This window comes from Trachypithecus francoisi, unplaced genomic scaffold (assembly GCF_009764315.1).
Source record: "Trachypithecus francoisi isolate TF-2019V2 unplaced genomic scaffold, Tfra_2.0 Contig01705, whole genome shotgun sequence".
Classification (NCBI taxonomy): domain Eukaryota; kingdom Metazoa; phylum Chordata; class Mammalia; order Primates; family Cercopithecidae; genus Trachypithecus; species Trachypithecus francoisi.
The window spans coordinates 1,276,248-1,302,872 of record NW_022681450.1 but is presented as its reverse complement, the minus strand read 5'-3'; the positions used below and the strand labels follow the sequence as shown (position 1 = coordinate 1,302,872).

Genomic DNA, 26,625 nt, shown 5'->3' with positions numbered 1-26,625 from the left:
TGTATACATGCCCAAGATAAATACAGGCCCACGTGTGCATGGTAGCAGTGTAGACAGTTTAGGTTAGAAGAAGCTGCAGTGATTATGTGTGCATGCGCACACACTCATAGAATGTGGACAGCCAGGGTGTGCAGAGTGGCACATGTCCATGAAGTGTGTATATGCGTGTGATGATGAGCATGTGTATGCATCCACAAAAGTTACTTATTCATGTGTATACCTGTGTCAAGTACTTTACATATATATATATATATTTTTCTTTTTTTGACATGGAGTCTCATGCTGTCACCCAGGCTGGAGTGCAGTGGCATGAATGTCTCGGCTCCCTGCAACCTCTGCCTCCCGGGTTGAAGCGATTCTCCTGCCACAGTCTCCCGAGTAGCTAGGATTACAGGCGCCCACCACCACGCCTGGCTAATTTTTGTATTTTTAGTAGAGATGGGGTTTCACTATATTGGCCAGGCTGGTCTCAAACTCCTGACCTTAGGCGGTCCACCCACCTCAGCTTCCCAAAGTGCTGGGATTACAGGCATGAGCCACTGCACCCAGCTAAAGTATTATGTTTCTATGAATACTTGTGATGCTCCCAGAAGATGGTTGTGAACATGTGTACATAAGTGTGGGTGTACCCATGAACCTGAGTATTGGGGCGGGTGATTCTGTGCAGGAGACCATCTAATTCCCTCCCCTCTGCCCCTCACAGTGGTCCTTTGGGGTGACAATGTGGGAGATTGCCACAAGAGGCCAAACCCCATATCCAGGCGTGGAGAACAGCGAGATTTATGACTATCTGCGCCAGGGAAATCGCCTGAAGCAGCCTGCGGACTGTCTGGATGGACTGTGAGGACCCTTAGGTTCCCCCAACCCAGAATTCATTCCAAACCCCTGACTACTCCCACATGGCCCTCACAGGTCCAGTACTCTCTATAACCCAGACAGAATCCCTGAGAATGCTGAATGACCCACTTGCCCCTCACCAATGCTCTGAGTAGGGCCACCACTGGCCAGTGGGGTGCAAATCAGCTAAAGGCACCCTTTCCTCCTTTGTCTGTGTCTGGAATGCGGGCTGAATCAGTCCCCTGGCTTCCCCCTCCAAGCCAGGTATCCTTGGGTAGTGAACAACAGCACAGTCTTACCTGGCGGCCCTGCCTTTGGGACATGCACTCCCAGAGACTTCTCATTCCAGACTCCTGAGCACACCACGCTTCCCCCACCTGCTCCTCAACACCCAGGACTCTCTGCAAAACCCTCCAGTTTGTTTTATTGACCTTCTCCAGACTCATGTCTCCTCTGAGATGTTTGCAGGATCCTTTAGGGAATGCTTATCAAACTCTGCAATATTAGAGCATGCGGAGAAGGCCGTGACATTTAGCCAGCACTTTGAGGGTAAAGAGAGAAGGCTGGTTGGGTCAGAAGGAGACAGCCTGAGGCTTCAGACTCCTCAGTCCACCTTGTCTACTCCAAGAGCTGAGAGGAGTAAAAATAACAGTTAACATTTTTTTTTTTTTTTTGAGACGGAGTCTCGCTCTTTTGCCCAGGCTGGAGTGCAGTGGCCGGATCTCAGCTCACTGCAAGCTCCGCCTTCCGGGTTTACGCCATTCTCCTGCCTCAGCCTCCTGAGTAGCTGGGACTACAGGCGCCCGCCACCTCGCCCGGCTAGTTTTTTGTATTTTTTAGTACAGGTGGGGTTTCACCATGTTAGCCAGGATGGTCTCGATCTCCTGACCTCGTGATCCGCCCGCCTCAGCCTCCCAAAGTGCTGGGATTACAGGCTTGAGCCACCGCGCCCGGCCAACAGTTAATACTTTTATTGAACTGACTAGAAGGCACTGTTTTAGGTGCCTGGCATGTGTTAGATCATTTGGTCTTTACCACAGCCATATGGTGTAGAGAGGTATCATTACGATTCCCACTTTGCAGATGAGAAAACCCAGTCCTACAGGGAGGGTAATTTATTTTTATTTATTTATGGAAGTCTCGCTCTGTCGCCCAGGCTGGAGTGCAATGGCTTGATCTTGGCTCACTGCAATCTCCCAGGTTCAAGCGATTCTCTTGCCTCAGCCTCCTAAGTAGCTGGGACTACAGGCACGTGCCACCACGCCCAGCTAATTTTTTTTTTTTTTTTTGTATTTTTAGTAGAGATGGGATTTCACTGCATTAGTCAGGATTGTCTTGATATCCTTACCTCATCATCCACCCACCCCAGCCTCCCAAAGTGCTGGGATTACAGGCGTGAGTCACTGTGCCCAGTCTGGGAGGGTGATTTATTTGTCAAAGGTTGCACAGCTGGTGTGTTTATTATCTATATCCCCAAATCGAGTAGTTTAAAACAACAAACATTTATTATCTCACATGGTTTCTGAAAGTTGGATATTGGGAACAGCTTATCAGAGTGATTTTGGTTCAGGATCTCTAATGAAGTTACAAAGATATCATTGGGGGCTGCAGTCATCTGAAGCTTGGGACTGGAAGATTGCTTTCAAGGTGGCTTACTCACATGGCTGTGGCAGGGGGCTTCAGTTCGTTGCCAGGTGGACCCCTTTGTGGCACTGCTTGATCTTACTCACAACATGGCAAGACAAAGTGTGAGGAAGCCGCATACCTTTTATGACCTAGTCTCAGAAGTCACACACGCCATTGCTTCTGCCAAATCAGAAGCAAGTCATGAAGTCCTGCCTATGCTCAAGAGGAGACGATTTATTCTCCATCTTTTGCAGGGAGGAGGGTCAAAGAATTTATGGATCTATTTTAAACCAGTACAGCTTGTAAGAGGCATAGCCAGGCTTTGATGCAAGTCTGTTCAGGGGAGCTGGGAAGGTCTGTTCTAGCAAACCCTCATCAGAATACTACTCCATACCCAGACAGGTTTCCCAAGACCCTTCCCAGCTCCTGAGTCTCCCAGGACCCAACTCAGAAACTCTTGGGAATTCCCAAATCTCCATAGATGGCTTCAAACTGCTGAGGCTCCCTCCAGTCCCCTAAAATGCCCCCAGTCCCCTGAGTGTCCTAAAATGTCCCCAGGCTCCCAGAATGCCCCTCTTCTGAGTTCCTGCTCAATCTCCCAACCCTCGTTTTGCTGCCCTAGGTATGCCTTGATGTCGCGGTGCTGGGAGCTAAATCCCCAGGACCGGCCAAGTTTTACAGAGCTGCGGGAAGATTTGGAGAACACACTGAAGGCCTTGCCTCCTGCCCAGGAGCCTGACGAAATCCTCTATGTCAACATGGATGAGGGTGGAGGTTATCCTGAACCCCCTGGAGCTGCTGGAGGAGCTGACCCCCCAACCCAGCCAGACCCTAAGGATTCCTGTAGCTGCCTCACTTCGGCTGAGGTCCATCCTGCTGGACGCTATGTCCTCTGCCCTTCCACAACCCCTAGCCCTGCTCAGCCTGCTGATAGGGGCTCCCCAGCAGCCCCAGGGCAGGAGGACGGCGCCTGAGACAACCCTCCACCTGGGACTCCCTCTCAGGATCCAAGCTAGGCACTGCCACTGGGGGAAACTCCACCTCCCCACTTTCCCACCCCAGGCCTTATCCCCACCTGAAGCCCTATCTTCCTACCTATCCCACCTCCATCCCAGACAGGTCCCTCCCCTTCTCTGTACAGTAGCATCACCTTGAAAGCAGTAGCATCACCATCTGTAAAAGGAAGGGGTTGGATTGCAATATGTGAAGTCCTCCCAGGTATTAACATTCCAAGACTCTAGAGTCTAAGGTTCAAAGAGTCTAGATTCAAAGGTTCTAGGTTTCAAAGATGCTATGAGTCTTTGGTTCTAAGGACCTGAAATTCCAAAGTCTCTAATTCCATTAAAATGCTAAGGTTTTAAGGCCTACTTTTTTCTTTTCTTTTTTCTTTTTTTTTTTTTTTTTGAGATACAGTCTCACTCTGTCACCCAGGCTGGAGTGTAGTGATGCAATCTTGCCTCACTGCAACCTCCACCTACCAAGTTCAAATGATTTTCCTGCCTTGGCCTCCCAAGTAGCTGGGATTACAGGCACCCACCACCACACCTGGCTCATTTTTGTATTTTAAGCAGAGACAGGGTTTCACCATGCTGGCCAGGTTGGTCTAAAACTCCTGACCTCAAGTGATCCACCCACCTCAGCCTCCCAAAGTGCTGGGATTACAGGCATGAGCCACTGCACTCAACCTTAAGACCTACTATTCTAAGGCTCTGAGATTCTGTGGTTTTAGATTTTCTGGTTCTAATATTTTTGATAAGGCCTCAAGGTTTTAGGTTTTAAAGCTCTAAGATTCTGATTTTAGGATCTAAGGCTCTATGATTCTAGATTTTTATTTTTCTAGGGTTCAGAGTCCTTAGAATGTAAGATTCTAGATTCTAAAGATTCTTTAATTCTAGACATGGAGGTTCTAAGGCCTAGTATCTAAAATATGATGTTTTAAGGCTCTGAGAGTCTAGATACTCTGGCTGTAAGACTCTAGACCATAAGCCTTCAAAATTTTATCTTCTCAAGTTCTAAGATTCTAATGATGATCAATTATAGTTTTTGAGGCTTTATGATAATAGATTATCTTGTATAAGATCCTACATCCTAAGGGTCAAAAGCTCTAGAATCTGCAATTCAAAAGTTTTAAGAGTCTAAAGATGGAGTTTCTAAGGTCCAATGTTCTACGATGTGATATTCTAAGACTTACTCTAAGATCTTAGATTCTCTGTGTCTAAGATTCTAGATCAGATGCTCCAAGATTCTAGACAATTAAATAAGATTCTAATGGTTTGTTCTGTTTCAAGGCACTTTAGATTCCATTGGTCCAAGATTCTGGATCCTAAGCATCTAAGTTATAAGACTCTCACACTCAGTTGTGACTAACTAGACACCAAGTTCTAATCATTTCTAATGTTGGACACCTTTAGGTTCTTTGCTGCATTCTGCCTCTCTAGGACCATGGTTAAGCGTCCAAGAATCCACATTTCTAAAATCTTACAGTTCTAGGCACTGTAGTTCTAAGGCTCAAATGTTCTAAGTTTCTAAGAGTCTAAAGGTCCACAGGTTTAGATTATTAGGTGCAATTCCAAGGTTCTAACCCTATACTGTAGTATTCTTTGGGATGCCCCTCTCCTTTTTAGCCATCATTGCTTCCTCCTCCCCTCCTGTGGGGGTGTGCCCCCTTCAAGCCTGTGCAATGCATTAGGGATGCCTCCTTTCCCGCAGGGGATGGACGATCTCCCACCTTCCGGGTTATGTTGCCCCCCTGAGCCAATCCCTCATCTTCTGAGTATAGAGTGTGGACTCTGGTGCCTTCAGAGGGGCTCAGGTCACATAAAACTTTGTATATCAATGAGCTTTTGTCTCCTCTTGTCTCCTTTTAGCTGTGATGTGGCCCCATTCCCTGGCAATTCAGTTTCCCGCATCAGAAAAAAGAAGGCTTGGTGGGGTCTTGGAATTCTCTCCTCACTAAAGAGGGTAGAAATGAACATACAGATAGACAAAAAGACACACAAGCAGAGGCACAGGCTCTCAGAAACGCCCAGTGAGGAACTGGCATACAGATCCAGCATCACAGACACACACACACCTGTCCCCCCGCAAAGTAACAGACACATGAATTAATGGACACACCCGGGAGGACCTGGTCACAAATACAAAGACTGAAATTCAGATGCACAGAGTAACACAGATACACAGAATTACACAGACACAAACATATTTACAAACATGCTCAGGCAGATACCTGTCACCAATAGGAAGAGACAGACCCAGAGTCAAGTGACACAAATACTCAAGAGACATGGAGATTACAACAGGTACTCACAGCCCCGAACGTTCAGACTGACATAGAAACACAGGCACAGAACACCTTTGACCATCACCATCCACAAGGGGCCTCCAGCCAAGACCAACCCACCGTGTCTGGCACGCACTCGCGAGCGGGCGTTCGCGGGTGTGGCCGGCAGCAAATGGAGAAACCCTTGGCAGCGCCCGGACGCCCTCCAGTGGCGACTCCTGAGAACCGGGGACAGTTCAATCCGGGCCACAAACTTTTTTAGAACAAATCATTGTGGGAAGCTGGGAGGAGAGAGAGAGGAAGTCGGACGTGGGCGAGGGGCGGGGTGTCTGGACTGGAACCTCTGGGCCCACGTGAGTGTCTGTCCCGCTGCTGAGTGGGTGCTGTGTGTCTGGGTTGCTGTAGTGTTCGCTTGTAGTGCAACTATCCTGTGTTATCTTTATCATTCGATGCCGCCTGCCTCTGCGGACCGTAGTGGGCACCTCTACACTGCAGCTGGGTACCTTACCCAAAGCAGATCAGAATTGGGGCAGGGCGCGGTGGCTCACGCCTGTAATCCCAGCACTTTGGGAAGCCGAGGCGGGCGGATCACTTGAGGTCAGGAGTTCGAGACCAGTCTGGCCGACATGGTGAAACCCCTCTCTACTAAAAATACAAAAATTAGCCGGGCGCGGTGGTGGGGACCTGTAATCCCAGCTACTCGGAAGGCTGAGGCAGGAGAATCGCTTGAACACGGGAGGCGGAGGTTGCGGTGAGCTGAGATCGAGGCCCTGCACTCCAGCCTGGACAACAAGAGCGAGACTCCGTCCCCCCCAAAAAAAAAACAAAAAAAAGAACTGGATGCGTCTGATCTGACGCACGCCTGTTTGTTTACGTCTGCGGGGTGTGCCTTTGTCTAAGTAGAAATGGTGTGTGGCTTCTGCGGGCTTAACGTGTGGCTCAGGAGGCAGTGGGCGTCTGCATCATGTATCCCGATTGCGTCTTACTCGAGTTTTGTTTTCTGAGTTAGAGGCGACAGGTGGTGCAGCATTAGACGCAGGGAAGCTCTGTGGCTTTTGTATTCATGAGCGCGAAGGTTAATGACGGATCCGTGGGTTTGAAACGGATCCGTGGGTTTGAGCTTGTCAATACAGACGCCAGACAGCCCGATTTACGGGAACAGCCGATTAGAGGATTGGAGAGGGCGGTCGATGAACTTCTGGATGTCTTTCGGAAGGGGAAGGCTCTATGGTCGCGTGCAGAGCGCCCGTTCCACGTCAGGCACCGACCATAGAGCAAGGCGGCCGCGGACTACCCAAGGGAAGGGGAGGCCGTGTCCTTTACAACTAGCCTCCCGTTGTTAGTCTAGTCTCTATAGCCAAACCTTCGGGACTCTCTAAAGTCAAAATTTTGCTTTTACTAAAGGCAACTGGGTTCCTTCCAGATGACGAACTGTATATCCACTTAATCTGTATTTCGTATACCTCCTCCTACAACGAAATTTGTGAGGCAGTCCTCTGAAGCACGGCCAATCTGGGGCACTTTTCCTAAAACGAGCCATCTCTACGCTTTAGTGAGCTAAGACAATAACTGCGATTGGTGGGCAGATTGTTTTGAAACCGCCCTAACGGCAAGGGGCGGGCCCCTGGTGAATTCATTTCTTTCCGGTTTCTTAAAGGCAACAGGAAGGAGGGGTTTCTGACGACCCTCCATTTGATTGGTTCTAGTGGTTTTACCCGCTCGGACTCCTCAAGGGGCGGGAGATGTACACCAATCGGAATGTGTGTTACAGAGACACTTAGTTTGATGAAAGGACTGCGCAGGAAAGGCCGTCGGACGCTCATTCTGAGATCTCACCACTGATTGGTCCAAAGCGTTACTCCCTTATTTTCATTGGGCTTTATTGCAGCCGGCGCGCGAGAGCTACCCAATCAGCGCACGCTCCGCCTCCTGCCTTTTCCCGCCCTCCGCTCCGGCCTCGGCTTCGACGTAGGCCAAGGCTTCCTACCCGGTAGCTCCTAGGCCTTCTCGTTGCCGTTGTTTTGAAAACCGCACTCTGATTGGCTAGCTCTCCGGGCCCGCGCCCGTTGCCCCATGCACTGACCAATGGCACTCGTATTACATCGGACGAGGCACAGGTGAAGGGGGAGGCGGTGGCGGCGGCCATTTTGAGCCGCCGCCGCCATTGGAGTGGGCCCCCCCCCTTTCCCCCTTCGCCTCCTGACAGGAAAGGTTTAAGGGGGACAGAGCCCTGGGAGGCCGGGCCGGGCTCGGGGGCCACCCCGGGGGCCCGGGCCATGGATGTGCGCCGTCTGAAGGTGAACGAACTTCGCGAGGAGCTGCAGCGCCGCGGCCTGGACACTCGAGGCCTCAAGGCCGAGCTTGCTGAGCGGCTGCAGGCGGCGTTGGAGGCCGAGGAGCCTGACGACGAGCGGGAGCTCGAGGCCGACGACGAACCGGGGCGACCCGGGCACATCAACGAGGAGGTCGAGACCGAGGGGGGCTCCGAGCTGGAGGGGACCGCGCAGCCACCGCCGCCCGGGCTGCAGCCGCACGCGGAGCCCGGCGGCTACTCGGGGCCGGACGGACATTGTGAGAGTGCGCGGGGCGGGGGCCGGGGAGCCCGGAGCCTGGGCCGAGGAAAGGGCTGTGGGACGCGGGAGTCCAGCGCCTGAGGTCGGGGAGACGACCTGAGGATCGGGGGATCCCGCTACCTGCCGCCGAAAAGGATCTGGGGACAAGGGCCCCGGCACGACCGGAGGGTGGATCCAGACACTCGGTGCAGGGGGGACACTGGGGGAGGGGCTTCTGGGTTTCGGAGGTGAGGGACGGGGGTGGCGGGGAGGATTCCTTACCGTAGGGATCGGAGACCGGAAACTGGTTTCTGGAGCCGAAGAGAGTCGGAAGAACAAGAGGTTTTCCATTTGGGTTGGGAGGGTCTCGAAAATGGGGATCCTGGGGTTCGGAGCTCCTTGGGCTTGGCGGCCTTGCCAGCCCAGCGTGTGGGCTGGGGGGTGGGGAGCCGGGTTTCCAGGGTGGGGAAAGAATGTCCAGGTGTGCGGGGCTGCGAGAGTTTTGAGGAAGCAGAATCCTGGAGTATGCCGCTGGATGCGATCCTGGGAGTTCTCCTATTTGGTTCGGGGGTGGGTGGGTGAGGTGGAGGCGCTGGTGTCTGTGGCTGGGGAGGGTCTAATGGACTCAGTGCTTTGGAGTTTGGCTGGTGAGCATTTAGGGGCTGCGGGAGATTGAGCAAGGGGGCACCCCCATCTCTCTTCCGGGGCTGGAAGGCCACCCTTGAAGCAGGCACAGCCTGGACATTTGGGGCTGGGAGATCTGGGGACTTTCTGGTTGGCTTCTAGAAGAGGTGTAGGGAGCCCTGGTGTCCAGAGGCTGGATGGGGAGAGGATTTTTCCCTCGACAAAGGATCTGGGGGTCTAGAGCTAAGAAGACTGAGGACAAATAATTCTGAGGCTGCTGCTGAATGGTCTAGAGCTAACTGTGGGCTTTTTGGAGAACGGGGTAGCTGCGGGTGGGATGGGGGCAGATGAGTTGGTAACATTCCAAGTGGATGAAATATGTGCCGGGAGACAGAGGATCCTGTGTCCAGCACAGAAGGAGTATGTATCTGGCTTAGCGAATATGGGGAGGGGGGAGGCTGTAGGGAGCAAAGAGAAAGAAAACCTGTTGACTTCACTGGAGGCCTCAGAGTGGAGTGTGGGGAATGTTTCTGGACCTGAGCATCTCCAAGAGATATCGGCAATTCCCAGAAGCAGTTATTTGTCTCCCCAGGGAGTGGGGGCCTTCAGCGAGCAGCACAGAACTCTGCATCAGCCAGGAGGTGTGACTCTGGGAATGAGTTCGGGTAGATCTGCGGTTGTCTGAGGAGAGGAAACCCTGGTATAGGACGGAGTGAATCTTCAGTTAGAAAAAAGCAACTTTCGGGCTGGGTGGTTAACATAGTGAAACCCCGTCACCCGTCTCTACTAAAATTACAAAAATTAGCTGGGCGTGGTGGTGGGCACCTGTAGTCCCAGCTACTTGGGAGGCTGAGGCAGGAGAATCGCTTGAACCTGGGATGAGGAGGTTGTGGTCAGCCGAGATTATGTCATTGCACTCCAGCCTGGGCAACAAGAGTGAAACTTCGTCGCAAAAAAGGAAAAGCAGCTTGCTTTCTTCTCTTTTTTTAAAATACGGATGGGGTCTCGCTATATTGCCCAGGCTGGTCTTGAACTCCTGGGTTCAAGTGATCTGCTCACCTCAGCCTCCTGAAGTGCTGGGATTACAGACGTGAATCACTGCACCAGGCCTCAGGGCAGCTTTCTAGTAGGACTGGGAAATGGGGGGACTGGAAAAATTAAGGAGTAAGCAGAAGGGATTCTGGCATAAGAGTTTGTGGAGTTTTTCTGAAAAGAGGGCACCATGGGACTTGGGGCTAAGGGAATGAGGACAGAAATGAGGTAACAGAGGAGACAAGATTTGGGATCGGCACTGGATACTTGTTCATAAGAGAGAGTTTCCTGGAGGGAGATAACGCGAGTGTGGATTTGGGATAGGCGGTGGCCTAGGGATTATCCAGGACCCAGGTGCTGGAAAGAGGACTTCCCATTGCAGAGACTTGTGAAGAAAGGAGTGGGCCTGTTTGTGTGTCTAGAGCAGGAGGGACCGTGGCAGGAATGCCTAGCAAGAAAGGGTAGTGGGGTAGTAGTCACCTGGTGGTCTGGCCAGAGAGTCGTCTCTGAGAGGAAAGCGAATTAGGTGCTTTGGAGTGTAGATTCTAGACTCAGACTTCGTTTCAAATCTGGCTTAAAGATATTGGCAAGTCACTTCACCTCTGTGAGCCTGGTTTCCTTGCGTGTAAAATGGAGTTAATCAACAAATAGTGTGTTCACAGCCGCTCTAGCCCCTGGGGGGTGTTATGAATGAAATCGCATGTGTGAGGGGCTTAACACTGGGCCTGCCTTTTATTAGAAGGGGGATGTTTTAGGAAGTGGAGAAGAACCCTAGAATCATAGCCTCTCCAGGAGAGGCTGCCTCTGTGGACACAGGAGAGATGCTCAGGAAAAGAGGCTTTGTGGGAAGCAGAGTACTGCGCTTGGAGCCTGGAAGCAGCAGAATAGTTTGAAAGGGCCCTGTGTTCCAATTAAGGAGATAATGCTATTTCTTCCTCTCTCCGTTACTTGCTACAACAAAGTCCTTTGAGCCCCCTTCATGCCTTCCTTAAGCCCTCCTTCAACCCTGGTAAACAAACCCATAGCAAACCATGTGACCTGTGACTTTCCTCCCTTTGGGCTGCACCTGGTTTGTGCCCAGATGTATTTATCCTCTGAGAAGGTATCCAGTCAAGTTAGCAAGTGGCAGAATAGTCTCTCCTTCCCTTTGGTTCTGCCTCAGGGCTCCTGGCATAGCCAATAGTAGGGCCCTTGGGGCCCTAACTGAGAGCTAGCCCCTGGGGAGGAGAGCCTGTATGCTGCCCATCCTAGCTTTCTAAAGTTCTCTCTGGGTTAGGCGGCAAGGTTCTTGAGGGAATTTCTGGTTTTAGTTCCACCTCTGAGATTTCACATGTGTTATCCCAACCCCAGTAACATTCTCCATTCTCATCACTGAGTCATCACCTATGTATCATTTGAGTCAAGGCTTATCTGTTATTTTCCAGGTCCCTTTCTTAGCTCCTGACTACTTTGTAGCCTTCAACACAATCATATTAAATTTTTGCATGTATTTGTTTTAAGATTTGTCTGTCTCCCTAAACTGAAGGCTTCAGTGGGGCAAGTTTGTCTTCAGCCATATCCCAGGCTCTGGAATATAGTATGCACTCCATGAATAGTTAATATTGTTATTCTTACCACTCTTAAGTTGAGCTCCTGGGCCCGCAGATGCCTTCTGGACCATTTGGTCCAGGGTTCTCCATGAACCGCCCCTCTAATTGGCCATTTTTTATTTTGTTTTAAGATGCCATGGACAATATTACCAGGCAGAACCAATTTTATGATACCCAAGTCATCAAACAAGAAAACGAGTCCGGCTACGAGAGGAGACCACTGGAAATGGAGCAGCAGCAGGTCTATCGCCCAGGTAGGAAAATACACATGGTTCATCTCTTTGGATGGAAACAGAATCTACGTGGAGCCTTTACCCTCTGCTTAGAGTGTGTCTTCCCAGAGAAACTATGCATCTTTTTTATTGGGCAATTCATCTAGACTTTGTGACTCTGGTAAGAATTGTTTAAAGGAAAGATCTCAGTCCTACTTCCAAGTGTTGGGAGAGGGGAGGTTCCACGGTATCTGTATAAAAGTGATGTTAGTATCAGCCCGGTGCGGTGGCTCACTCTTGTAATCCCTGTACTTTGGGAGGCCAAGGCGGGCGGATCACCTAAGGTTCGGAGTTCAAGACCAGCCTGGCCAACATGGTGAAACCCGTCTCTACTAAAAATACAAAAATTAGGCCCGGCATGGTGGCTCACGCCTGTAATCCCAGCACTTTGGGAGGCCGAGGTGGGTGGATCACAAGGTCAGGAGATCGAGACCATCCTGGCTAATACGGTGAAACCCCGTCTCTACTAAAAATACAAAAAATTAGCCGGGCGTGGTGGCGGCCACCTGTAGTCCCACCTACTCGGGAGGCTGAGGCAGGAGAATGGCGAGAACCTGGGAGGCGGAGCTTGTGGTGAGCGGAGATTGTGCCACTGCACTCCAGCCTGGGCAACAGAGTGAGACTCTGTCTCCAAAAAAAAAATACAAAAATTAGCCAGGTGTGGTGGCGGGCACCTGTAATCCCAGCTACTTGGGAGACTAAGGTAGGAGAATCACTTGAACCCGGGAGGCAGAGTTTGCAGTGAGCCAAGATCGTGCCATTGCACTCAGTCTGGGCAACAAGAGTGAAACTCCATCAAAAAAAAAAAAAAAAGATGTTAGTCTCAGGACCCTGGAGAGTTGAGACCCCCTAGACTAATGTTTGAATCTTATTTAGGATCTTAGAATCGGGGAGCCAGAAAGAGCCTTCTAAGTCTAATCTGGTATTTCTCATGTTCTGAAGATTATTGTTCCAGGGGATATTATTAGGGGATTCTCAGAAAAGGGTTCCCTAGCCAAATGTGTCTGGAAAATGTAGCATGTGCTATATCATCTCTTGGAAATTCACTGTGCTTGTTAGAACATTAAAGACTCTGAGAAGTCCTGAATTTAAAAAAAAAACAGCTGTGTCAGGCCTCAAGCCAGGTGCACTGGCTCACACCTATAATTCCAACTCTTTGGGAGGCCAAGGTAGTAGGATCATTTGAGACCAGGAGTTCCAGACCAGACTGGGCAACATAGTGAGACCCCTTCTCTACAAAAAAATTTAAAAATTAACCAGGCATGGCTATGACTGTGTACATGCACACACCTATAGTTAAAGCTACTCAGGAGACAGAGGTAGGAGGATCACTTGAGCCCAGGAGTTTGAGACTACAGTAAGCTATGATTGCACCACTACACTCCAGCCTGAGTGACGGTGCAAGACCCTATCTCAAAGGAAAAAAAAAACTAAAAAGTAGGTCAGGGCGTAGTGGCTCGTGCTTGTAATCCTAGCACTTTAGGAGGCCAAGGCAGGAGGATCACTTGAGCCTAGGAATCCAAGACTAGCCTGGGCAACATAGTGAGACCCCTGTTGTCTTAGAAAAAATTAAAATTTGACTGAGCACAGTGACATGCCTGTAGTCCCGGCTACTCAGAAGACTGAGTCAGGAGGATCACTTGAGCCCAGGAGTTCGAGGCTGCAGTAAGCTATGATTGTGCACTGCACTCCAGCCTGGGCGACAGGAAGACCTTGCCTCAAAAATAAAAACAGGCCGAGTGTGATGGCTATTACATGCCTGTAATCCCAACACTTTGGGAAGATTGCTTGAGTATAGGAGTTCAAGATCAGCCTGGGCAACATAACCCTGTCTCTTTAAAAAATAAAAATATTACCTGAGCGTGGTTGCACATTCCTATAGTCCCAGCTACTCTTTTTTTTTTTTTTTTTTTTTTTTCTGAGACGGAGTCTTGCTCTGTCGCCCAGGCTGGAGTGCAGTGGCGCGATCTCGGCTCACTGCGTGCTCCGCCTCCCGGGTTCACGCCATTCTCCTGCCTTAGCCTCCTGAGTAGCTGGGACTACAGGCGCCCGCCACTGCACCCGGCTAATTTTTTGTATTTTTTTTTTTTAGTAAGACAGGGTTTCACCATGGTCTCGATCTCCTGACCTTGTGATCCGCCCGCCTCGGCCTCCCAAAGTGCTGGGTGGGATTACAGGTGTGAGCCACCGCGCCTGGCCCCAGCTACTCTTTTTTGTTGCTGTTTGTTTGTTTTTGAGACGAAGTCTCACTCTTGTTCCCCAGGCTGGAGTGCAATGGTGCGATCTTGGCTCACTGCAACCTCTGCCTCTCGGATTCAAGCGATTCTCCTGCCTCAGCCTCCTGAGTAGCTGAGATTTCAGGTGCCTGCCACCACGCCTGGCTAAGTTTTGTATTTTTAGTAGAGATGGGGTTTCACCATGTTGGCCAGGCTGGTCTCAAACTCCTGACCTCAGGTGATCTGCCCGCCTCGGCCTCCCAAAGTGCTGGGATTACAGACATGAGTCACTGAGCCCAGCCAAGTCCCAGCTACTCTTGACGCTGAGGTAGGAGGATGGCTTGAGCTAGGAAGTTGAGGCTCCAGTGAGCCGTGATGGCACCACTGCATTCCAGCCTGGGCAACAGTAAGCCTCTGTCTCCAAAAAAAAATTTTTTAAAATAAATTTAAAAACCTTGTGTCGTCTTGGGCTGGTGTTGCTGAAAATATTTTTTTTAATAAAAAATAGACAAAAAACCTTGTGTTGTATTGTTTAAACTTAGGATTTCCCAAGCATGTTAAGTATATATTTTTATAGAACAAAGTTCCCCGTGATGCCAACTCTCTCTTTCCTTTTTTTTTTTTTTTTTTTTTTTTTGTTGAGACAGAATCTTGCTCTGTTGCCCAGGCTGGAGTGCAGTGGCGCGATCTTGGCTCACTGCAAGCTCCGCCTCCCAAGTTCAAGCGATTCTCCTGCCTCAGCTTCCCGAGTAGTTGGAACTACAGGCACCCGCCACCACGCCCAGCTAATTTTTTGTGTGTTTTTAGTAGACACGAGGTTTCACCATGTTGGCCAGGATGGTCTTGATCTCCTGACCTCGTGATCTGCCCGCCTCGGCCTTCCAGAGTGCTGGGATTACAGGTGTGAGCCACCGCTCCTGGTCTCTCCTCCCCATTTTATAGATTGAGGAGTTGGCTTGTCCGATGTCAGAGCTGGGGCTAGAACATAGGAAACTTGCTCCCAGACTAGACCTTTTGGTTAATAAGCAGCATTCCTTATCATTTGTGCCTTACTATTTGGAAAGCAGGGTCCCACTATTGAGCACTGATGGAGCCCGGACTGACCCCCAGTTGTGTGCTGCTTTTACTGTGTTGTGGCCCCCAGCGCCTTTTCTTAGTGTATCTGGTTGATTTTGTCTAATGCCATTCTGGTTCATCCACAAAGTTAAATCCCCAGACATTTCTTGTGGGTGGCTCAGAACTTTAATGAATGTAGGTTAAACTGCAGATTTGTGTCAGGCTCTGTGAGACTTGTAGGATCATTCAGCCCCAGGAGAATATTTTCTGTGCCGTTACCCACAGACATTCATCAGGAGCCTTGTGTGAGCCCAACCTATTGCTGGGAACCAGGGAGGCTCTCTTCAGGATGGCTGAGCACCATCCCTGCCCTAGAGAACCAGGAGCTTTTTCCGAGTGATGTGATCCACATGCCAAAGCTGGGGAATGATCCAAAATGGTCTGGGGTTGAATGCAGAAATGAGTAGATGTGAATGAGCCTCGGCATCAGGGATTAACGCTGTGGGAGAAATTAAGCTAGCCTACATCTATGGTTTGCTCTTGGTTAGGCACTGATTCCTGGAGTCTGCCTGAGACTAGGACTTACCCATGGTCCACAGCACGGTATCCCATCCTGACTTTCTGTTAGTGGTATGATTTAAAGAGGTTATTGCACCTATGGGATGGCTTAACCGGAGTGATTCTGGCCTCTGTTGGTAGGGCAACTAAAGCCCGTAGAGTTAGCTGCAGGACCACAATACCCTGTTGAATTCATCCTCTCCCCCTCCCTTGCCAGACTGAAGAAGCTTTGTAAGAACTGAGGTGAGAGGTTCTTCGGGAGGAGAAATTGGAGAATGTAGGGTCATGGCATCTCAGATCCTAGCCTTGTTCCCAGTATGGCCTTCTTGGTTGGCTCAGCAGGCTTCTGTTGAACTCAGCAAGCTGCCTGTGCCCAGCCCTTCATCACTGTAGTGAGGATCCTGCTCACATCTCCCAAGGGAAAAGGGACCAGAAAAGTGATAGCTGGGGAGCTTACAAGTGTCCTGACCGTCTGAATTTGTCCTGACAATAGAAATGAAGACAGAGATGAAGCAAGGAGCACCCACCAGCTTCCTCCCGCCTGAAGCTTCTCAACTCAAGCCAGACAGGCAGCAATTCCAGAGTCGAAAGAGGCCTTATGAAGAAAACCGGGGACGGGGGTACTTTGAGCACCGAGAGGATAGGAGGTGGGTGTATGAGGCAGCAGTCACCCTTGCTCTGGTGGGTCTCTATATACACAGCCTCGTGCTTGCTGGGGACATTTGCACTAACCTAGAGGGGCTGAGTAGAGAGATTCCCTCTGCTTTCACACTCTTTCTATTCCTTCCTGTGCTTACTACCAGATTCAGCTTTCCTAAACTTTTGGTCCTTCCCCCAGTTCCTCCCTTCTTACCTGCAGGGTAACTTGTAAATATCTTAGACTTTTCATGCGTGAGATGCCAGCCTGCCTCTTCTGTCCTTTGCCTTACTGCCCCTGCAGTCAGCTGCTTGATATCTGTAATGAAAGAAAGATCTGTTTCCTAACACTACTCCCAAACACACATCCTCTTCCCATTCATCCACTCGTTCAGTCAACTCTCACAGTGCTGTCACGAAGTGCCCACTCTTGGGCTGGACACTAGCAACATAAAGATGGGCAGTGAGTTTTGCCTTCTGTTGTTCCAGTATGGGGACTCAGACACATACACAAGTAAGCCACAACCTCTGAGGTGAGTAGTCAGGATGCAGGTGAGTTTCAGGAGCTCAGAAGAGGGAGCAGCCTCTGCTTTGGTCATTTCTCTTCCCTAACAAGCCCTTCCTTCCTTTCCCTCCAGACCAAGTCCTTTCCTTCCCTCCTTCCTTCCTTTAGCTCCTATCTGAAGCCTTTTGCAATTATGAAAACTAGCAATGGCCATTATGCTCACCTGGATTAGTCATCTGACACATTCCAATTCCTGTCTGGCAGAGTCCACCTTCTAACTAGCTTGTTACTCTCTGAGACAGGGCCTGGCTCTCACAGGCTATGACTTAAGTTAAGACATGGAGCCCACCTCGTATGGTGTTCTTCCACTGCTGCCACAGAGCAGAGGCCTAGAAGCTACTTGCTGATGGAGAGCAGAGGAAGAATACTCACTCTGATCCTGGGCTGGCAGGGAAAGTTTTGTAGAATGGACTTAACATGTGATGAGCACAGACTCATGAGATGAGGCTCATAAGTCTCCTTCATGAGTGGGACCCTGGGCAAGTCATTCTACTTCTCTGAGCTTCTCTTCAGGAAGGAGACTCATCCGTGTTAGCCCTGGCCTGGCGAGGCCAGAGGGGCCCTCCACCAGAGGGAAGCCTGCTGCTGGGAGAGTCAGCAGCCAGATGGGCATAGGCTCCCCATCTGTGCATGTAGTGCACTGCGACCACCCAGACTGTCCAGGCAGGACCCTGAGTGTTAGTTAGACTCTACCTTTCTGCCCTTCTTCCTCATTCCTGTACAGCAGAAACCAACAGTGTTAAGTCCGTTTTTTAGTGTTTTGGTAGGAAAATGAATATCGTTTATAATTTAGGACACTGAAAAAAATGGGTCATCTCACATTCTCTCAGATGTAGGATTTTAAGAAGCCTGGTACCTGGATAGATAGTAATTATTGGGATTTATCTAGGCTCTTGCACATGCCCCTTCCTCGCCAGCACCCTTTTGAGATACCACAGCCTCCAAACAGTAACAGAGATCAGTGTGGAAGTGGTTGTCAACATGCAGAGGGTATGGATTAGAATCTTAGGGTGTAAAAAAAGAGCAAAAAAGTTCCCTAAATGATTCTGATGCCCCCTTCAGCAGAGCATGCCCTCTCCAATCCCTGTCTCCACCCTAGGAGTTGATGGTCATTGCTCTCATTGCAAGGATGTATGGTTCCAGAGTTCTTTTGCCCACTTCTGTGGGAAGAAATGGAGATTCAGGAAGCAGTCTGGAGGCCACTTGTAGATTATAGCAGAACATTCATTTTCTTTCCTTTGTGCTCATGTATTGTTCTTGTGTGACTTAACCCCTGTTTCTAATACAGGGGCCGCTCTCCTCAGCCTCCTGCTGAAGAGGATGAAGATGACTTTGATGATACCCTTGTTGCTATTGACACCTGTAAGTCTTTGGAGTGCCCATCTAATTCTGCCTTACAGTCAGTATGGGGAAATTGTGTCTTGACCTTCACCAGAATCCCTGCCTGGCACCATCTAAAGACATTGTTAGTCCACATGTGAGACACAGCTTAGCTCTGGAGCAAGAGTCCTGGTTTGGAGGCAGAAGACCTACTCCCAACTCTAGCAGTGGGACCCTGGGCAAGTCATTCTACTTCTCTGAGCTTCTCTTCAGGAAGGAGTAATTCTGCCGTAATAACCTCAGAGGACTTTCAGGGAGACTCCTCAGTGGATATAGGAGCAATTTGGAAAACCCTGAACTGCCCTGTACACACAGAGGTTGTCATCTAATCAGGAAGGGAATCTGAGTGCTGCTGGGGAAACTTAACTCTTTGACAACCAGTTCCCGTTTCCATCAGCTGCTCATGTTCCTGGTGAAACCAATGCCAGTGTGTCTTCTGAGGCACAAACCTGGCCCACCCTGCTGTCTGTCTTCCAGTTCAGCTTTCTTTCCACTGGATAAGTGGCTTTCACCTTCACTGCTCATCTGAGCATTTGGAGGATTTATTATAAAGGTCATTTTCCTCAGACCTCCTAGTCAGAGTCTAATGAAGAGCCTATGAATCTAAATTTTTATATGCACCCAGAAGCCCAGTCAGGTCTGAGAATACTGCACTTCTCAACAGAGCACAAGATAAGCAGCAATTTATCTATTTCTACAGAAGCTTATGTTTATAGAGCACTGGCTGCATGCTTTTATAAGAAATAAAGATATATATAGTCTCTAATATCGCAAGCTCTCAAAGACAAAATCTACCCAGAGTAGAGGTAAACATTGTTTAAAAAGTGTTGGGGGGCAGTGGTTCATGAGGCAGCGTCTGATGAAATGCAAATATACAGACCACAGTGGTCAGCCTTCAGAGAAAGGAGAGCACCTCATGGGAGGGATGGTCAGGAAAGGCTTTCTTGGAGGCATGACTGGCTCCTTGAATATTGAGAAGGGTAAGAGCAACAGTAGGAAAATCCTAGGCCCATGAGAGGAATTAGGAGCCTATGGGGCACCTGGGCATTGTTTCCTGGGTGGCAGGTGTGGATCAGGGTCAGATCCCTATATAGCTGTTGGAAACAGAAGTCTGGTTCCCAACTTGATAGAATTAGCACAGAGGGCGGTGGGAATATATGGTGGTGGTGATCAACCTTTTTGTATTCTAAAATCTAGTTTGAGTCTGGGCAACATGGCGAAACCCTGTCTACGAAAAATATAAAAATCACCCGGGCATGGTGGCATATCCCTGTAGTCCCAGCTACTCAGGAGGCTGCGGTGGGAGGATGGCTTAAGCCCCCAAGATGTGTTCACTTGTGTACTCCTGGTCAGCACTTGGGGAACTTCCCTCTGCCTGTTTCTTAGGACTTTAAAACATCAACCAGGTCGGGCATTGTGGCTCACGCCTGTAATCCCAGCATTTTGGGAGGCTGAGGTGGGCAGATCACCTGAGGTCAGGAGTTCGAGACCAGCCTGGCCAACGTGGAGAAACCCTGTCTTTACTAAAAAAAATACAAAATTAGTCAGGTGTGGTGGTACATGCCTGTAATCCCAGCTACTCGGGAGGCTGAGGCAGGAGAATCGCTTGAACCCGGGAGGCAGAGATTGGGGTGAGCCAAGATCACACCATTGCACTCCAGCCTGGGCAAAAAGAGCGAAACTCCTTCTCAAAAAAACAAAACAAAAACATGAGCCAACTGGGCTTTTTCCTTCACAGATAACTGCGACCTCCACTTCAAAGTGGCCCGAGATCGGAGTAGTGGCTATCCGCTCACAATTGAGGGCTTTGCATACCTGTGGTCAGGAGCCCGTGCCAGCTATGGGGTCAGAAGGGGCCGTGTGTGCTTCGAGATGAAGGTAAGTAGGAACAAGAGAAGGGGAAGGTCAGAGAGGTCCATCCATTGTAATATCCTGACACCAGCCACCTTGGTCAGAGCTACACCTGGAAAAGGATCGTGCAATACTGTGTCCAAGCAGACAAAACTGTGATGAACTTAAGAGAACTATATCATTGCTAAATATCATATCAGAAAAGCAGGCCAACCATACATTGCTTCATCAAGCAGATATTTCCTTGGTGAGACTTGACCCAGGTATTGTATAGTCAACCAGTGTAGTGATGACATGTTTGTAGAACTGAGAAAATATGTTGTTTGGAAGAAAAGTGATCTAGAAAGAATAGACTCAGGTGTCACTTAGTAAAGGGAGGCCAGAGGGAAAACAGGGCAAAGAACTGCCAGTTTAGGCCAGCATCTGCTGTCATCTCTGCACAGTTCCATGTCAAGTTATGTTTATGAAAATGATACATGCTCATGTTTAACAAAAGTTTAGACAGCACAGAAGAGTATAGGATAAAACAGGTTATTCTCGCTGTGTGCGGTGGCTTACGCCTGTAATCCCAGCGCTTTGGGAGGCTGAGGCAGGTGGATCACGAGGTCAGGAGTTCAATACCAACCTGGCCAAGATGGTGAAACCCCGTCTCTACTAAAAATACAAAAAATTAGCCGGGCATGGTGGTGGGCACCTGCAATCCTAGCTGTTCGGGAGGCTGAGGCAGAGAATTGCTTGAACCCAAGAGGCGGAGGTTGCAGTGAGCCGAAATCATGGCACTGCACTCCAGCCTGGGCGACAGAGTGAGACTCTGTCTAAAAACAAAAAAAAGCCCAGGTTATTCTCATGTCCTCTCAGTCTCCATCCTACTCCCTGGAGGGAACTTCTGTGTTAATAATTTCTTACCTATTTGTGTATCCATACTTACTGATGATAGCTAATGCTATAGAGCTCTTTGCATGCACAAGATACAGCACCAGGCTCTTTACATGGATTATCTCCATTAATCCTCACAGTACCATCTAAAAACAGGTACTGTTAGCCCCAGTTTTTTAGAGGTAGAAACTGAAACACAGAGGGTTATATTTTATTGACCACGACACCACTGATGTAAGTTGCACATTATTTTATGTCCCTCTCATAGAGAAACACTGCCAACTAAATAAACTACACAGTGTTTTCTTTTCTTTTTGGTTTTTTTGTTTTGTTTTGTTTTGTTTTGAGATGGAGTTTCACTCTTGTTTCCCAGGCTGGAGTGCAGTGGCACGATCTTGGCTCACTGCAACCTCTGCCTCCTGGGTTGAAGCAGTTCTCCTGCCTCAGCTTCCCCAGTAGCTGGGATTACAGGCATGTGCCACCATGCCCAGCTAATTTTTGTATTTTTAGTAGAGATGGAGTTTCTCCATGTTGGTCAGGCTGGGCTTGAACTCCCAACCTCAGGTGATCTGCCCGCCTTGGCCTCCCAAAGTGCTGGGATTACAGGCATGAGCCACCGTACCCAGCCTACACAGTGCTTTCTCGTCACATTTATTTGGAGATGGATCCTGATTTCAAAGATGTTGAAATGTGTATCTGAAAAGCCAGTGAGGCCACAGGTAGATACGGATATTCGGCAGTCTAGTAGTCTCTTAATACGAAATTAAGTCAGAAGGCCTTTTTTTTTTTTTTAATACTGTATCTTGGACATTTTTTCAATAGCAGTACATTAGCCCAATGTACTGCTTTGCTCCCTTATTTATGTATTTATTTATTTATTTATTTATTTAGACAGAGTTTCACTTGTTACCCAGGCTAGAATGCAGTGGCACAATCTCTGCTCACTGCAACCTCTGCCTCCCGGGTTCAGGTGATTCTCCTGCCTCAGCCTCCCGAGTAGCTGGGATTACAGGTGCACGACACCACGCATGGCTAATTTTTTGTATTTTTAGTAAAGACAGGGTTTTGCCATGTTGACCAGGCTGGTCTCAAACTCCTGACCTCAAGTGTTCCACCCACCTCAGCCTCCCAACGTGCTGGGATTACAGACGTGAGCCACCATGCCTGGCCTGCTTCCCTCTTTTTAACTGTTGCATCATATTTTGTGGCATGGATATACCATAATCAGTGCCTTATTGATATTTTTTCTAATGTTAAAATACACACACACACACACATCCAGTGCTGCACAGAATGTTGCATACACAAATACATTCACACATACATAGACATACTTGTACACGTATTAGTGTTTCTGTAGGATACTGAGTTATAGAACATGTGCATTTACGGGGTTTTGTTGTTGTTGTATTGATGGGGTCTTGCTATGTTGGCCAGGCTGGTTCCTAACTCTTGGCCTCAAGCCATCCTCCTGCCTTGGCCTCCCAAAGTGTTGGGATTACAGGTGTGAGTCACCATCCCCAGCCATTTACAGTTTTGACAGAGACTTCTAGATTGCCCTCTAAAGACACCATACCAGTTTATCTTTTCTATCAGATGTTACGAGAGTCTCTTATACTAAAAGATAACTGTATTTTGAAATGCCTGTCTCTGTGGCCCTGTACTCTGCTGATCCCTTTGGAGGCCCTGGCTTCTGTTCAGCAGGCTCTTCAGAGCTGCTTAAATGCTTCTTCTCCAGCAAGAAAAGCCATTGCTTTTTTTTAATGCCTGATGTACTTCCTTCCTATATTGCCTCATAACCTACAGCCTCCAGAGAAGCAACCCTGAGCCCTTTTGTCCTCTTTCCTTAGATCAATGAGGAAATCTCTGTGAAGCACCTTCCGTCTACAGAGCCTGACCCCCACGTGGTCCGTATCGGCTGGTCCCTGGACTCCTGCAGCACCCAGCTAGGTAAGGAGGGGTCAGCTATGCAGTCCAGAGAAGAGAGTGATTGTCCCTACCCTTGGATTCTCAAGCCTCCTAAGCTTCCCTTTCCAGTGTCAGACTTAGAATAGAACTAGGGTGAAGTGGAACAGGTACAAAGATTAGGTATATGCCACTCTCTCTGTCATGCTGTATTCAACTGAGAGAACTATGGTCATGAAACAACTTTTCTGTGAAGAATCAATTCTTATCCTTCATCTTTTAGGGGAGGGTCCAAAGTTCTCTTTAGGAATCTATTCCCTTTCTGTAAAAAGGATCAGTGTCTCCTGCCCTTAAACCAAGCTGCAAATAAATTCCCAAGCTCCATTAAGTTCGGTCTGTATTTTCTGTCCAGAGCCTAACCTAGAGGAAAAAGGGGAGCAGAGACCAGTGAGGCCAGGGCTAGTTGGGAGAGGGGCAGGGGCTGCCTATTGAAAGATTTTGAATTTTGCGGGTCCCCGTCCCCAGACTTCAGTGACCTTCTGGTCCTAAGTAACTGATTATTCTGACCAATTCTGATACCTTCTGCCTTCCGTTTATCATCATACAGATGTTCCAATTATGAAAATAATATATGTTGCTTATAAGAATTCAGGCCATACAGAAAGGGAAAAATGAAAATCCTTCCTAAACTTGTGAGATAAACTAACCAATGTTAACATTCCATTTGTAGTCTTCCGGACATTTTTTTTTTTGTACATATTAAAACTGGATCACACTAGGACTACCTTGTATAGCCTTGTTTTAATATATGATGGGCATATTTTTGTAAATAAATACAGCTTTTTGACTACTGCATAATTTTCCATTTTATAGTTGCATTATTAAACCAGTCCCCTTCTGTAGCTCATTTAAATTTATTGCAAATTTTTGCTGTTTTAACACTTGAGCCATTATCCTGGTCCGTAATTGCCTGACCACTTAAGACTAATCTTTAAAAGTAGATATATTCTCACTTGTAAGTGTTTGTTTTTTTTTTGTTGTTTGTTTGAGGCGGTGTCTCGCTCTGTCGCCCGGACTGGAGTGCAGTGGCCGGATCTCAGCTCACTGCAAGCTCCGCCTCCCGGGTTCACGCCATTCTCCTGCCTCAGCCTCCCGAGCAGCTGGGACTACAGGCGCCCGCCACCTCGCCCAGCTAGTTTTTTGTATTTTTAGTAGAGACGGGGTTTCACCGTGTTAGCCAGGATGGTCTCGATCTCCTGACCTCGTGATCCGCCCGTCTCGGCCTCCCAAAGTGCTGGGATTACAGGCTTGAGCCACCGCGCCCGGCCGAGTGTTTGTTTAAAAAATGTGTTCACGTGAACTTAGAGAGTGGATTAATAGATAATGGAGGCTCAGAAGTGTTGGGGGTAGCAAGGGGGAGGAGGATGAGAAATTGGTTAATGGGTACAATGTACGTTTTTTAGGTGATGAATACCCTAAAAGCTTGACCACTATGCAATCTGTGCATGTAACAAAATTGCACATGTACCCCACAAATTGGTACCTCCTCAAAAAGGTAGATATGTTACCACAAAAAAAAAAAAAAGACTCGTAGGTCATCTCATTTTATCTCTGTCTCCGTTTTGAGATGTAGGTAGTGGCAGTTGATAGGGATGGGAAACAGCCCAGAAGGGTCAAGCACCATATCCAGGGTCACACAGCTGGTTCGTAGGAGAACCAGGCCTGGTATTCATGCTTGTCGGCCCCTGCTTTTCTAGCAGCATACTCTTTGGGTTCTGCCCAGGAGTCTCTAGGTCAGGTGTCAGCCAGAGCCCTTGGGATCTCTCAGTCATAGCACATCAGTACCCAATTCTGTAACCTGAGGAAATCCAGTAGCTTTCCTAGGGGTCAGTCCTCATGGTCTCCAGGAGCAAAACCCAGCCCCTTCACTGATTTCTACCATGAGTAGACTGGACTGAATATTGGGTGTCACAAGGAAGGGTTGCATCTCAGCATACCATTCTCCTCCATCCTAGTTCCTGTCTTCCTTTCCTCCCTTTCTGTTCAAATTTCCCTTCTGTGCAGAGTAATTCAGTTGAGCTCCTATTCCCAGACTGGACAACGAAACCCATCAAGCCCTCCAAAGTTCATCATGAAGGGCTTCCTTTCACCCTTCCCCATCCCTATATTAAAAAGGCATCTGATTAAGAAAACCAGTAAAGAAAATGATTTTTTTTCTTGAAAAATAAAAGTATGTGACAGCCATTGAGGCTGTTATGACCATCGCAGGTTTAACCTGCCTTTGCCTATTTCTTCCGTCAGGCGAAGAGCCTTTCTCCTATGGCTATGGAGGCACTGGGAAGAAGTCCACCAATAGTCGATTTGAAAACTACGGAGACAAGTTTGCAGAGAACGATGTGATTGGCTGCTTTGCGGTGAGTGCTAGCAGCCTGTGGGAGTTGGCAGAACCAGATGTTGGGCTACAGACTTCTTTTTCAGGATACCTCTATCCATTGTCTGCCCCATATCCAGCCACTCTCGCCATACTTCTTTGTCTCTGCTTGACAGACTGGAATGTTTACTGTCATTTTGTGGGAAATTCTGTCATTCCATCTCCTCTGGTCTTGTGTGCAAAGTTTTCGGATGACACCCTGAAGAGGTTTGCAGACTTCAGGTGTGCATAGCCTTCCTCCATTCCTAGGTACCAGAGTGACATTTTCTAAACAAACCTAGGAATTTCTTATCTTTCATTGCTAGGAAATAGCCTGTCTGCTCTTGAAGGCAGTGGTATTGGCTCTTGCCCCATGTTGGCGTCATCTTATCCTAAAACTTCTCCCTTTCTTCATCTCACATTGGTTGAGCCAGGCTTCCTACAATGAACTGCCTTCTGGAAGAGTAGAGATGATGCAAAACAGAACAGCTGCTGCTGCCATACGTCAGTCTTTGAGAGCAGTGGCCAGCAGTCACTATGCTGTGCAATATGGCTGTCAGCTCTGGGCTGGACTCCCTGGACCCAGTTCTGTTCTTCCACTCAAGCCCTGGGCAATTTACACTCCTTGTTTTTCAGTTCCCTCTAAATAAGAATCTTTGCCCCTACCTCAGAATTTCGTATGGAGTCATTAAGTTAATCCTTTAAAAGCACTTATAATAATGCCTGACACACAGTAAGTGCTCAGTAAATATGACTTAATACTGTTAACATTAGGAGTTATAAGAGATGTTTGTAAAATGTGCTGTGAGGCCACAGAGGAAGTGACCACCCAGACGGATTCATCCTCTGAGGCTTGTTCTTTTGCCTTCCTTCATATTTGTACTCACATACTCTTTTTTTTTTTTTTTTGAGATGAAGTTTCGCTCTTGTTGCCCAGGCTGGAGAGCAATGGTGCGATCTCGGCTCACCACAATCTCTGCCTCCTGGGTTCAAGCTATTCTCCTGCCTCACCCTCCTAAGTAGCTGGGATTACAGGCATGCACCACCATGCCTGACTAATTTTGTAGTTTTAGTAGAGACGGGGTTTCTCCATGTTGGTCAGGCTGGTCTTGAACTCCCGACCTCAGATGATCTGCCCGCCTCAGCCTCCCAAATTTCTGGGATTATAGGTGTGAGCCACCACTCTGGGCCCCTTCTTTTTTTAACTTTGAGATAAATTCAAACTCAGAGAAGAGCTTGAGAATAAAGAATTCTCATAGGACCTTATCCAGATTCTAACATTTGCCACATTTGCTGTACCATTTTCATGTTTATGGTGTACATACGCGTAGAGTTCACTCTTCAACAACATGTGTTT

At 48.5% G+C, this 26,625-nt stretch overlaps 2 protein-coding genes across 10 annotated transcripts in view; both read left to right on the top strand.

Annotated features, from left to right (window-relative positions):
• AXL (AXL receptor tyrosine kinase) overlaps positions 1-5,303 on the top strand; it is a 44,522-nt gene extending 39,219 nt beyond the window's left edge. For 2 of the 3 annotated variants that reach the window (XM_033198929.1, XM_033198919.1), the window contains 2 exons: positions 704-840; positions 3,086-3,830. In XM_033198929.1, coding sequence (XP_033054820.1) covers positions 704-840; positions 3,086-3,437 — 489 coding nt within the window. In that variant the 3' untranslated portion in view covers positions 3,438-3,830. Of the gene's footprint in view, positions 1-703; positions 841-3,085 lie in introns of all 3 variants that reach the window. The other variant, XM_033198909.1, reaches the window with a different exon arrangement.
• Positions 5,304-5,851: 548 nt separating this feature from the next.
• The window catches only part of HNRNPUL1 (heterogeneous nuclear ribonucleoprotein U like 1), a 47,618-nt gene continuing 26,844 nt past the window's right edge, over positions 5,852-26,625 (top strand). The window contains exons 1-7 of one of the 7 annotated variants that reach the window (XM_033198952.1): positions 5,852-6,099; positions 11,675-11,797; positions 16,139-16,292; positions 18,135-18,208; positions 19,965-20,104; positions 22,804-22,903; positions 25,160-25,272. In XM_033198952.1, the coding sequence (XP_033054843.1) occupies positions 11,680-11,797; positions 16,139-16,292; positions 18,135-18,208; positions 19,965-20,104; positions 22,804-22,903; positions 25,160-25,272 (699 nt within the window). In that variant the 5' untranslated portion in view covers positions 5,852-6,099; positions 11,675-11,679. Of the gene's footprint in view, positions 6,100-7,680; positions 8,318-8,370; positions 8,641-11,674; positions 11,798-16,138; positions 16,293-18,134; positions 18,209-19,964; positions 20,105-22,803; positions 22,904-25,159; positions 25,273-26,625 lie in introns of those variants that run through there. The other 6 variants (XM_033198981.1, XM_033198942.1, XM_033198949.1 and 3 more) reach the window with 6 other exon arrangements.